Genomic DNA, 14,462 nt, shown 5'->3' on the forward strand with positions numbered 1-14,462 from the left:
TGAGATCTCCATACACATTTCAAAATGTCACTAGACTTGCATAAAGCACACTTGTCTCTAGTGACAATGTATTGGCTGGAGGTATGAATAACCACTTCACCATTTGGCCTGGGCCCCTTTGTTCCAGTGAAGGTCCTTTATTATTTTGATGTACCATGCTTAGTGCATGATGTTATAATAATTTGCCACGTTTGATCTGGAAGGACATGACTGGCCTGCACAGAGCCCTGATCATAAACACCCAAACAACTTTAGGACAAACAATGCAGACACACCTAAAGGTGCCCACACACATACCGATCTGCCCATGATCAGCCGATGTGTACGATTTCCCTTGAAACTCTCCCCGGCAGCTCTGCACACGATTTGGTGTCCAATCTTCAAACAATCTCTCCTGCTTCCAGACTTTCACAGTGCATCGTGTCCTAGATTGTCAGATCTGCCCTACTGCACGGCAGATGCGATGTAGGACCACTGGGGACGCGCATCGCGATTGTGAGTGGGGACTCAAGATTCTCACATTTTGGCCATATTTTACACGACCTGTCGTTCCAATGCGTCGGAATTGGCCAGATCGTGTAAAATATCGCTATGGGTGTGGACACCTTAATTTTCAAAGCCAGTGCTTAATCTTATGAACACTAGTTAATGAATGGACACCAATCCCTGCAGCCATGTTCCAAAGATTGGTGGAAAGTCTTCCCAGGATAGTGGATGATGGTATAGTAGCAAAAGGAGGACTTGCATTAATCCCCATTGTTTTGGAATGACATTTTCAACAAGGAAGTGAGGTTTCCCAGTCTACATACTGTAGTGCACTTCATAATAGGTTATGTAGTGCACTTCATAATAGGTGCAATAATTCAGATGAAGTCTGGTTTTCCACTGCAGACCAACTAGATAACATCCACAAGAAGTTTAATAGAGACTGAAGGGAATACTCACGAATGACAACACTGCATAATACTACTTAACAGCAGGCTATTAAATTAAGCAGTTAACACAGTGGTTCCTAAAAGTCACAGCACCCTAGAGTATCAGCATTTTTTTCACAGCACCCCTATGCTAGATGTTTTGTATTGATCAATTCGGTAAAATTTATGAAATCATGTCAATTGTATTTACCAGTCATCCATAGGGTCAGTTATGTGGTGGCGGACAGGGATGCACTTTTTTGTCCACAAAGTTTATGATTGGTAGTTGCCAACGCTGGTTTTGTATAACATTGACCATAAATAATTTGATCCTGAACCAACCTGTGGCATCCCTGCAAGTACCCTGAGGCAGCTCCAGGGTGCATGGCACCCAGTTTATGAACCACTGAGTTAATGAACATCCCATCTGAAATTATTCCACAGCATACTTACGTACGATCGTTACCACTGTGCCTGTCAAACTCTCGCTTCCCTCTCTGGTTTTCATAATCAGTGTTTCGTGGAAAGCCACCTCTTCCTCGTATTCCTCCTCTTTGGTTTGCCACCCAATTTCTGACCAGTTTTTCCTTCTCAAAACTTATAACACAGTAAAAGGGTTACAAATTCTTAGTTGATATTTTTCCTCTCCAAATGTAGGTTGACAAGTTTGTTTTTGCAGAGATAAGAAAGCTTAGTGAAAAAAGTAGTTGTTAACATTTTAAAGAGTCTTTTTGATTAGGTTATTCTTGAAGAGTAATGATGCTGTGCAGTAGGCAGCTTAAACTAGAACAATTTCAATGTGACCCCATTTTACATAGGTTGATGCAGCAATAGATTGATGGGTCTAGTGCTACAGAAAGTTCTCTTGTGGTGTTGAACAACTACAAATTTTAAACAAAGCAGCCTGGAATACATTAATACACAAAGATCAAAAGTTACAGCCAATGTGTGTGGTTTCTATTAGCAAAAATTAGGGGCCATAATTCCAAAAAGGTTCTTTATTTTGTGTATGGCTGTAACCTATAAAATACAAGTAAAAAATTTAAAGTAGTTATCGTTCAAAAGTATACTATTACCACACTATGCAGGCCAAGAATACAAAAGGTATAAAAATTGTAGCTGATCTTGTGTTCAGATGAGATCTTCAAAGTTTTGAAAACTTGTAATGTTTCTAATCTAGCAGCAGCACTATACAAAGCTAAAGGCTATCTTGACAAAATTGTGTCCAGTAATTCTTATATTAAGGGGAAACCTTGATCAACTGTACTTATGTAGCCTGCCACTAATAGATTTTGCTTGGTTACGCTAAATTATACAGCAGTTGTGTTTATAGTTACATATATTCAAACATGTCAGAATTAAATTGGGTGTGTGATAGTGGGAAGAATCACTGTACAAGCGAGAAGTGAAATTGTTCATACATAATCCTGTTATCCAGTTCTACAAGAGAATAACTGGAATACAAACTGCCGATTCATGTGTAGTGATCAATAGATCACTGATGCTGTTCAATATGTACTTCTGCACAATACATGGCAGGTAGAAAGTATATTTAAAATATTGAAAACCTAAAATAAGAAAGCAGCCGTCAAAACCTCAATGGCAATGATTTCATGGATTGAAGTAAAGTGGTCTTATATAACCATATTATGGGGAGGAATTAAAGTATTGATCCCCCGGGGGCTATTCAATTTGCCCTGAAGCACTGAAGCAGACAGTCATCTGGGATTATTTTATTTCACCTCGCTGAGGAAGGCAAAAAAAAAAAAAGAAGTCTAGATAATAGTCTCAGTTATCGCGGTTTAAAGAAAAAAAAAAAAAAAAAGAAATCCATGAAAAGGTCACTGATTGATTTTATGTGTTCACCCGAAATTATTTTGCACCCGACAAAATATAGGGCCTAATTCAATTCTCCACTAGGATATAAAATAGTCTATACATTTATATTATACAAGATTACCACAAAGAAACTACGCAGAACAGCACATATATTGAACAGATTATATACTTATCAACGCTGTACTCCAAGGGTCTTTCGACATTTGGACGGAACTCTCTGAAAGCTGTTCTGCGCTCAGCTCTTTCAGCTTTCACTTGTGCACCATTGTTCTCATTTTGAATTACTTTGTATAAGGACTGCTTTGGAGCAGACTTTTGACCTAAAAAGGAATGGGGATAAAAAATATGAGATATGGTAAGAACTTACCCTTGTTATCTCTATTTCTACGAAGTCCATAGGGTTCCACAGGATACCTTGGGTATAGGTGTGACGTCAGTCGCAGGGCACCAAAGAGTTAAGCTTTCAGCCTCCCAGGATGCACTAGGTCCCCCTCCTATACCCCGCCCCCGGGCCAAGGCACCTCAGTTAGTTACCAAGCCATAGGCCGGAGGAGGAGAAGGAAGAGAGAGAACAAAGATCTGGACACATACAAGAATCACATTCTCACCAGAGGGAGACGGAAAACCGGTGACCAGAGCAAAGCCCATCTGCAGCACAGGTGCGACAGGGCGGGAGTCCTGTGGAACCCTATGGACTTCGTAGAAATAGAGATAACAAGGGTAAGTTCTTACCATATCTCATATTTTCTACTTCAGGGTCCATAGGGTATCCACAGGATACCTTGGGGATGTCCCAAAGCAGTATCCTTTAAGGGTGGGGACGCTCCTGTGCAGAAAGGAGAATCCGCCGCCCGAAGGAAGCATCCTGAGAGGCGAAGGTGTCAAACCTGTAATACCTCACGAAGGTATGGACAGAAGACCACGTAGCAGCCTTGCAGATCTGAACTGCCGAGGCACCACGTCGAGCTGCCCACGAAGGACCCACAGACCTAGTGGAATGAGCCTTCAGAGAAGGAGGGACCGGTAGGCCTTCATGAAGATAAGCTTCAGAAATAGCCATACGGATCCAGGCTGCCAAAGTTTGCTTTGAAGCAGGCCAACCCTTTTTACGGAAGCCAAAGAGGACAAACAAAGCGTCCGACTTCCTAAACGAAGAAGTGCGGTCAACATAAGTCCTTAAGGCCCGCACAACATCCAAAGAGGCCTCACCCACGGAAAGACCCGGTGAGTTAAAGGCCGGAACAACTATTTCCTCGTTAATATGAAACTGGGAAACAACTTTGGGAAGAAACTCGGGCAGAGTGCGGAGCACTGCCCTGTTCCCATAAAAAACCAAGAAAGGGGGTCTACAAGAAAGAGCCCCTAACTCAGAAACACGTCTGGCCGAAGCAATGGCCAGAAGGAAAACAGTCTTAGCTGTTAGCCATTTAAGATCCACTGAGCCCAGTGGTTCAAACGGCGGTCCTTGGAGAGCCCTCAGGACCACAGCCAAATCCCAAGGCGCCACAGGTGGAACAAAGGGCGGCTGAATGCGGAGAACACCCTGCATAAAGGTGCGCACATCCGGGATTGTAGCAATCCTACGGTGAAACCAGACAGATAGGGCCGAAACCTGTACCTTCAAAGAAGCAAGGCGAAGCCCATGATCTAGTCCCGCTTGCAGGAAGGCGAGAATCCGAGACAGATGAAACTCCCGCGGTGCATAACCTCTCGGTCGACACCACTGGAAGAACGTATGCCACACGCGATGGTATATCCTCGCGGAAGACGGTTTCCGAGCTCGCAACATTGTACGCACCACAGAGCTGGAAAACCCCCGGGACCTCAGCATGGCCGTCTCAACAGCCACGCCGTCAAAGACAGCCGAGTCAGGTCCGGGTGAAGGCAAGGACCCTGAGACAGAAGGTCCGGTCGTAGCGGCAACCGCAGAGGAATGTCCACGGACAGACCCTGAAGGTCTGAGAACCAGTGCCGTCTGGGCCACGCGGGAGCTATCAACAGGAGCGTCCCTCCTTCCTGTTTGAATTTCCGGATTACCCGTGGAAGAAGGGAGACCGGAGGGAACAGGTATGCGAACCGGAACGTCCACCGGACGGACAGAGCATCCACCAGAGACGCCCCTTCGTCTCTTGTGCGAGACCCGTACACCGGCAACTTGTTGTTGTGCCGGGACGCCATGAGGTCGATTTCTGGAAGACCCCACCTGTCCACCAGTAGTTGAAAAACGTCCGGGTGCAGGGACCATTCCCCCGGATGAACGTCCTGGCGACTTAGAAAGTCCGCCTCCCAATTGAGCACTCCCGGGATGAAGACCGCTGATATGGCCGGAAGATTGCGCTCCGCCCAAACCAGGATCCGAGAGACCTCTACGAGAGCCGCCCGACTGAGAGTTCCTCCTTGCCTGTTTATGTAGGCCACGGTGGTAGCGTTGTCCGACTGGACCTGCACCGGGCGACCCTGGAGAAACCGCTGTGCCTGCTGGAGAGCATTGAAGACCGCACGGAGTTCCAAGATATTTATTGGAAGCTCCGCTTCTGTCGGCGTCCACCTGCCCTGGAACAAGTGTGGACCCGAAACTGCTCCCCAGCCCCGAAGACTGGCGTCCGTTGTCAACAGGACCCAATTTGGAACCCAGAACGGACGTCCCTTGTTGAGGTGGGTCGTCTGTAACCACCACGTAAGGGACAGGCGAACCTCCTGGGTGAGCACAATCGTCTGGGACTTCAGAGACTGAGTCAGCCCGTTCCACTTGGACAGGATCAGGTGCTGCAGAGGTCTGGAGTGAAACTGGGCGTATTCCACCATGTCGAACACCGACACCATGGAGCCCAGTAACCTCATCGCCGAGTGTAAGGACACCCGGCGGCTGTGCAGACAACTGCGCACCCTTGACTGTAAAGCAGAGATCTTGTCCTCCGTCACGAAGATCCTTTGCTGTCCCGAGTCCAATAAGGCTCCAAGATGCAGAATCCTCCGAGACGGGATTAGAGTGGACTTCTGCCAGTTGATTAGCCAGCCGTGCCGTTGCAGCAGTGCAATGGTCAGGTCCAAGTGGCGTAACAGGAGCTCTGGAGATCCTGCCACCAATAACAGGTCGTCCAAATACGGCAACATGCGGACTCCCTGCAGCCGCAGAGAAGCCGCCATGACCGCCATCACCTTAGTGAAAACACGTGGTGCTGTTGCCAGGCCAAAAGGTAACGCCCGAAACTGGAAGTGGTCGCTGCTGATTGCGAACCTGAGGAACTGTTGATGGCGCCAAAGAATAGGGACATGCAGGTAAGCGTCCTGTATGTCCAATGACACCAAGTAGTCCCCAGGTTCCAGCGCCAGAATGATGGACCGTAGGGTCTCCATCCGAAACTTCGGGACCCGCAAAGACTTGTTGAGTGCTTTGAGGTTGAGAATCGGACGATATGACCCATTGGGTTTCTGTACCAAAAATAGATTTGAATAGAAACCCTGGCCCCTCTGGGAGAATGGAACCGCCACTATAACTCCAGCCTGGAGCATAGTGTGCAATACCTTCCGCAGCTCCGTAGCCTTGTTCCGGTCTGATGGGAGACCCGTGGTGAAGAAGCGAGCCGGGGGTCTGTGCCGGAAGGAGAGGGCGTATCCGTGAGAAACCACCTCCAGAACCCAAGTGTCTGTCGTAGTGGTCGACCAACACTGGGCGAACTGTAGCAGGCGGCCTCCCACCCTGGGATCCCCCAAAGGGAGGCCCGGACCGTCAGGCCGCAGGCTTGTCATCTGGCTTGGGGGCCGGACGTCTGGTACTCCATGCCTGCTTCCGGGGCTTGACCGATTTCTTAGGGCCAGCCTGTCGAGGAAACGACTGTGGTTTGGGCCTGCCCTGGGCCCTAGATGACCGAAAGGACGATGGTCCCGAACCAGAAGGAGCAGCGGCCGACGGGAGACAGGCAGATTTGGCTGCCGCCAGCGTGGCCACAATCTTATCCAGATCCGGACCGAAGAGAACTTCTCCGGTAAACGGCAACGCTTCCAGACCTTTCTTGGAATCTGCGTCCGCCTTCCAGGATCGCAGCCACAAGGTGCGACGAGCAGCTACCGCTGCTGAAGAAATTCTAGACACCAGAGTACTAATGTCTAGAGCCGCCTCGTTGATGTAGGTGGCCGAATCACGGAGATTGCCAATCAACTCCGCCTGATCGGCCGGACAGTCGGATTCAAAAGAAGCCTCTAATGAATCCGCCCAGCGCTCCATCGCTCTGGCAACCCAGCAAATGGCCATAGCCGGCCGTGCTGCCCCCCCTGCAAGGGAATAAGCGGACTTCAGGCAGATTTCTACCTTGCGGTCCGTAGCATCCTTAAGGGAGGACATGGATGGCATCGGCAATGTGGCACTACAGACAAGACGGGTCACGTGAGAATCCACCTGTGGAGGGGATTCCCACTTCGCAAAATAATTATCCGCGAACGGATAAGCCACCGCCAGGCGTCTCTGCGGCTGGTATCTTTTGCCAGGTTGTTTCCACGCCTCCTCTAAATGGTCCACCAACTGACCCGAAAGAGGAAAGACCGTGGCATCGCCCTTCACATCTTTGAAAAAGGCATACTTAGATTTAGCCGCTGGGGGAACTTCGTCCTCAATCACCAAGGCTGTGCGGACCGCCCGAATAAGTCCAGGAATATATACTTTGGACTTAGCATCAGCGTCCTTAGTATGGAGAGGTTCCTGATCGTAAGGATCTAGAATCTCCCCATCATCAGACGTCCCTTCGTCATCCTCATAAGGAGCGGACAGAGACGCCATCGGCCTTTTATGAGACCGCATCACAGACTCCCCTTGCAACACATCCGACAAGTGCTGTACAGAACTCGTCAGGGAGTTAACCCACGCTGGCTCCTGAGAACCCGGGAGCGGGGAAATAGGGAGACTGTGGGGTACCACCAATTGTCGTGGGAACCCCTGCATGGGTGACGACACCAAAGACTGCTGGGACAAACCCATCGGAGTAAACGCGGGCTGCGGAGCTAACTGGCCCACTAAAGCTGTTAACGCCTGAGCGAAACAAGCCCAGGGCGGCTCCTGTACCGGTGCTGTAACCGTAATAGGCCGCGCCATGGACAAACACTGCCGGCAAAGGCCCTCCGCGCTACCCTCCCCCTCCGCTAACGGTACTTTGCACGTGGTACACTGTAGCCGGAGGGGAAAATCACTTTCAGACATGATGGCACCACGTATGTGACCTCTCTCACCAATTAAGTATTAAATAGGCGAGAGACCACCCTGCAGCACCGCACCGCAAGGGCTTTAGCAGAAAGAACAGGGACAGTAATAAAGCTGACAGTTTAGATGAAGAAAAGATTACAGGCAGCAGCGCTAGCACAGTCACATACAATGCAGAGAAATAACAATTCCTGCACTAACAGCGCTGATCACTCAACTACACAGACACAGGGCCTGGTAGGACACAGCGCTGCATACACAGACCTGACCACAGCGGAGGAGAGGTATGCGGGGGGACCCAGACCACGATGCTTCCGTCCAGCGCTTCCAGCAGCGTTCACCATGCGTTCTGGAGAAGATGGCCGCCGAGGAGCAGAGAGGAGGCTGGCCTGGGGGAGGAGCGCTGCCACAGGACCAGTCGGCAGCATGCAGAGAGGGCTGTGTGCAGCGGGGGAGGCGCCGGCTGTGAGACAGGGAAGGCGCGCTCCCCTGGCATGCATTTAACCCCTGGGACGCCGCAGCGCTACCGCTCTGCTGCGGTCCGCTGTCCCAGGGGGTAGTGGAAGCGCAGGTTGGTCGCCTGGCTCCACGCTGCAGCCAGTCCCCAGGGAGCCCCCTGCCTGGGGACTTAGGACCATGTGATCAGCGGGGACCCACCGCGGGACCCCGCTGCTTACCTCTGTCCCCCTTGAATCCGGCCATGGTCCGGAGCATCTGGGGTCACCGCTAGCTGTGACCCCAGACGCCCACCAGCATCCCCGGATCAGTACCGGCGTTCTGGTACCGGCGGGGTGTAGGGAAGACAGCATGGACGTCAGGACTGACTGTCCATGCTGTTCATCCAGTTGTGCAGCCACAGCTGCATGAAGAATAAGCTTCAGGGGCTCTTCTAGCCCCCACTCCAACAGGTGCACCCGACTCCGGCCGGGCACCAAACTAAACTGAGGTGCCTTGGCCCGGGGGCGGGGTATAGGAGGGGGACCTAGTGCATCCTGGGAGGCTGAAAGCTTAACTCTTTGGTGCCCTGCGACTGACGTCACACCTATACCCAAGGTATCCTGTGGATACCCTATGGACCCTGAAGTAGAAAGTACAAATTAGGAATGTGCCAACTTGAGTCACTTGCCTTTTTGCAAAGCGTTAACGCTAGTAAATTGTCAAGAAATGTCTGCATTGTTTACCCACTAGAGCAAAAAAAATTAATATAAAAAAAAAGTGTCAGCATTGTTATGTTATGAACATTACATAAAGCTTTATTTGGTAAAAGTTTCGATATGAAATTTTAGCTCATGCCCATAACCAATGACAATTTTACTACTTTGAAACAATCTAAATATAGCTTTGAAACTTTCTGGGCCTGGAGTGCCATTTTTTTAGTATCTGCATTTGAACTTTTATCTGGCACCCGGAGCAGCTGTTTATTTACCAGAAGCCCCCCATCAGTGTTCGGATTGTGTGTATACATACACACTATACGTGCAGTGTCCACAAACATAATCACCCCCCAAAAAAATTACTTCCAGGTGCCAGAATTCAGTATGGTTTTTAAAGGAATAAACTGCACTCAGGAATGGATGCAAAAGGTCAATGTGTTTGTTGTTCAAAAGGCAATGTTTTGAATCAGGGTGACGTTACCAGCTGATCTACATTTAAACCTTGAAATTGTAGAATTGAGATCATACAAATATCAATCATAAGAAAATCACAATGCAGTGAAAGTAGTTACAATGTAATCTCAGATTTCAACAGGGTGATTCCCTGTGAGACTCATGGGACATTTTACATACATTCAAGTACATGAACAGTTTATATACAATTTTTTTTTTTCTGATGTCCATGTCTTAAATACTTTGTTGGTATAAAACATACATGCGTCCGAAAAGGAGGCGTGGCAGTGGGAAAAAGGGCGGTATCTTTAAGACACTTTCCTTTTCATCACTGAGGTATGCCCGGCACTTACGGAGATGCCGGGCTGCACTAAGCACTCGTTTCTCTGAATAGGTGCAGGGCGAACGCGCCCGGCAATCATTAACCAGCGGTAATCTCTATACCGCAGTTTCCCCCACCCGCAGGACACTGCAGCCTGCGGGTGGGGATGGCCCAGACAGGCAGTTTTAGCGGGGCACCACCAAGGGGAGCATTCTGCTTTTTTAAAATTGGGCTGGGTGCCCCGCTAAAAACAACCTAGCGGGAAAACTAAATAGGATAATTGTATGATCACAAGATGGTATTATCCAGACCAAGACACAGTGGCAGCGTAACCAAACAAGGGCTGGCAGGAGAATTTAGGGCCCGATTCAGAGATGTACGCTTTAGCACAGCGGCTGTGCTAAAATAAGCAAGAGAAACAAATTGGACTCTTAAAGCAAAAAAGACATCCACTGAATGTCTAAAATAATTATTCACTGATAATCTGGGTTACGATGGTCCCCAACCAGATTTTTCAATAACGTTAAAATAATGGTTGGAGTAAGAATTATGCTATTGAGGGGACATACTTCCTCTAAACTACCAGAACTGCGATATGAAATCATATTTTATGAACAGAATACAGTTTATACATTGTAAATATAGATATATTGACACTTTATAATTTGGGGGAGGGACCATTTGCTATTCTTCAACTTCTCCAAAGCATCAATACATTCCCTTCTCTGGTCAAATTAGTAAGACTACAGTAAAAACAGTTTCCTGGATGTCCAAATCATTGACAAATAGTCACCTCCCTATATACTAAGCCAACAGTTGTCAATAACGCCTTTTTAGCCTTCAGTTTCCATCCACATAGTTTGACATGGGGACTTCCTAGATTACAATGTTCGTGCATTAGAAGAATAACTGCTGACTATACAACAGCAAAACTTGACATGGATAAAGATTGGAGACAAATTCATTTATTGAGGATGTAGATCAGGGGTTCCCAACTACAGTCCTCAAGGCACACTAAAGCTGCCCATCCACTAGGCGATGCGGGGGACGACGGCACAATTACGACGCCGTCGTCTCCCGCGGGATGAACTGTATACACTGAAAATTCAGACGTTCAGTGTATGCAGACCAATCATCCCCAAACATGGCAACCTGACGGCGGTCGTCAGGTTGACAGTCATGTTTGGGCGATGATTGATGTTAAAAACGACCAGTGGGCGCATGGATCGCTGGTCGTTTTTAACCTTTTACTGCCCGATTTGCAGGCTATTACCAAGCGATGGAGCGACAACGACCGTCGTTATCGCTCCATCACTAGGTATAATAGCCTAGTGGATGAGCAGCATTACAGTCCAGGTTCTAAGGATAGCTATAGTTGAGCACAGGTGACTTAATTAGTACCTTAGTTATTTTGATTTAACCATCTGTGCTTAAGCATGGATATCACTAAAACCAGGACTGTTAGCGTGCCTTGAGGACAGAGGTTGGGAATCACTGATATAGATGCTTAACCAACACACATCACTGAAGTCCAGAGAAATTTACATCCAAGAATAAAGGAAACAAGTTATTCTTTTCCAATCGTAACAAAACACTATCAATACAAGTGTCCAAAAAACACACACACACACTTCTGTAAAACCTATGGCGCTATTCCATAAAAATTTGCGAATTGTCATGACTTAAAAATATATATTTGTTAAACTATGTTATTAGCTTCTTCAATCCCTAGAGTAAAACAATCCAAATGCTGCTATTAATATTTTTTAGTCAATTGGAAGTTTTTTTTAAAGATCTATTTAGTTAACTAGTCTCAACATTGTATGTTCTGGGAAAGACAGACATTAATGTGTCTGTATTTTTATCTGAAACTATAGATTAGAAACCACTTAAAAGGTTTCCATACAAAAACAAAAATGTTAAAAATTACATACCAGAACTTACTTTTCTTTTCCTACGGAGAAATGAATGTCAACGTTTACCATACTAAATTTATAAACAGTGTTGGGTCTTCCCTAGCCTTCAGTGATATTTAATAAATCCATGTCATTACCTAGGAGAAGTTCATGTTTTTTGTTCTGTATGGGACAGATTTAAAATGTTAATGAAAGAATGTTATCTAACCATCTGGTGCAATTAGATATCTCCAACCAATAGTTTACACAGGTTATTTGCGCAGATTCGGCCAAAAATTAGACATCTTCTTCGTGTTCTTGGATACACTTAATAGCAAGCTTACCAAAACAGACGATAATGGGATAAATTAAGCGATTTGGAGATATGGTCCATCGTCCGAATTCAAAAACAAGTATATGGAAAAAGACGCTTCAAAGTCTATCGCATAACAAAAATTTCACGTGGAAGTATTTCTCAACTTCACAGGGTAAGGGAGTTGTGAATGTTGTTGGCGGTAAGCTTAAACACCTTGTCAGAATAAAAATTATGGCTCAAGGGGAAGGCACTGTCACAATCAAGTTAAGATTTTCCTTCAGTTGCGCCACAGTTGAATACAAAGACGCAGGTGTACCTTGTAGGAGAATAACACAATGAGGAAGTAATCTTCAGAAATGCCCTGGGAAAATGTGTCACCTTTATCAGTAATCAAAGAGCTTCACATTCTGCCCTGCATCCACAATGTTGTGTCTGGCAAGAAGACAGCACTTTCTATGTGGAATGATGTTCAGACTGACACCTCCAATTGTTCTGTGGGTGGCTAAAACTTCAAACATCTTTACTGGTCAGTGTGTAGTAGTGAAATAATGAGTATCCAGGAATGTTATAATATATTATATCTCAAGATCAACTCAAAGTCACTGTGATGGTTCCCACTGGTGCCCTTTGTCATTATAAATGGGCACAACCTCCAATTCTGTTTACTTTACAGTTACGAGGAAGAGCTGAAATTAATTTCTCCCATTGTTCAGTGACTTAAATCAATTAAAAAAAACAAACCCTTAGTTAGCATCATAAAGCTTAATGATTATACTCAAGATGTAATACAGTTACAAATTGTCATATTACAAATGCTCACGTTTTTCTGTAAGATTTGTTAATTGTGTGTGAAGAACTTCGTTTTCTGCAATGTTTCTTTAGCCAATAGATACTGTTTTTAAATCAGCAATAGGCCTAGTTTTACTTAAGGTCATTTTACCCAATTGTGCAAAATATTCCTAAACAATAAATCTAGTTAGGCACCTTGATATAACAGTGCTTTAAAAAAAAAAAAAAAAAAAAAAAAGATCTTCCTCATGTTAAGTTAACAAAAACTGATGCATTAACTTGCACAAATAACCCATATGCGACAGTGGAGTGGCCCTAAAGATACCTTGGCAATTCTAATATGCCATTATGTTCATATTGTTGGAACACAAGGTTCTTCCCATCAGTAAATACCAAAAGTGGCTGCCTTCTGTTCCATATCCAGTTGTTTTGGAGGTAAATTTTCTTCTAGTCAGGGCCCCATCCCTTACTGTCTGCACCAATAAATGTGCTCCTCGGTCATACTTGTACTTGTTTTGAGTTCCGCACTCTGCCACTAGGTGAGAGACATCAAGGTGGAATGGTCTAACTCACAGGTTCTCAAACTTGGTCCTCAGGACCCCAAACAGTGCATATTTTCCAGCTCTCCCCACAGAATCACAAGTGAAATAATTAGCTCCACCTGTGGATCTTTTAAAATGTGTCAGTGAGTAATGACTACACCTGTGCAGCTGCTGGGTGACCTGGAAAAACTTGACTTGTGTTGGGTCCCAAGGACAGAGTTTGAGAACCTCTGGTCTAACTGGATATGGTGGCGCAAGGTGACTTGATTGTGACAGTTTTAATAGGAGATCAGTACAATTTTATCATGTGCCACATGGCCCATACAACAGGTTTCAAAAAAAATAAAATAAAAAATGATGTTTTATTATATACATACAGTATATAAATATACATTTTCCTAAAAGATGACTACATGTGCAAATTTGAAGTGTTTCGACTAGACCACAGGTTCTCAAACCTGGTCCTCAGGAACCAAAACAGTGCATATTTTCCAGGTCTCCTCACAGCATCACAAGCGAATTAGCTCCTCCTGTGGCTCTTTTAAAATGTGTCAGTGAGTAATGAACACCGTTGTGCATCTGCTAGGTGACCTGGAAAATGTGAACTGTGTGGGGTCATGAGGACAAAGTTGAGAACCACTGGACGAGACTAAAGCTGACAGAAGAAATGTGCATGAAAATTCAGGTGGTGACAGTGCCACTGTATGCTGAAGGGCATCTATCTGAATAAACAAAACCTTAGTTGTGGTGACCGAGTTAATGGACCTCTCCAAATTTATGACCCATCCATGGTCTTTTAGAAACAGAATGACATTAGTCCCTTTGGCCTGTAAATGGTCTTAATTTTCTCGCAAGTAGTTGATATGGCTAATTTCTGCTTTCTTAACTCTGCAATCGGAACTTTTACAAAGGTCCAGGTCATTCTGAGAGGTTGACAGGCCGAACTAAAAGACAAAACTGAAAGTCGTCTAAACCAGACTCAGAAGACGCGGCACCATATTCTACAATCAATGCTTATTGGAGAAGTAGATCTCCAGGAACACTGCA

The 14,462-nt window shown here is 46.0% G+C and overlaps 1 protein-coding gene across 6 annotated transcripts in view; it reads right to left on the minus strand.

Moving 5' to 3' along the window:
- Positions 1-14,462, minus strand: part of HABP4 (hyaluronan binding protein 4) — a 50,789-nt gene that overhangs the window by 22,515 nt on the left and 13,812 nt on the right. For all 6 annotated transcript variants that reach the window (XM_088470078.1, XM_088470077.1, XM_088470073.1 and 3 more), the window contains exons 3-4: positions 2,923-3,073; positions 1,368-1,511 (exon numbers count right to left, since the gene is read on the minus strand). In XM_088470078.1, coding sequence (XP_088326204.1) covers positions 1,368-1,511; positions 2,923-3,073 — 295 coding nt within the window. The remainder of the gene's footprint in view (positions 1-1,367; positions 1,512-2,922; positions 3,074-14,462) is intronic.

Source organism: Taudactylus pleione, unplaced genomic scaffold (assembly GCF_031769625.1).
Source record: "Taudactylus pleione unplaced genomic scaffold, aTauple2 ptg000095l, whole genome shotgun sequence".
Classification (NCBI taxonomy): domain Eukaryota; kingdom Metazoa; phylum Chordata; class Amphibia; order Anura; family Myobatrachidae; genus Taudactylus; species Taudactylus pleione.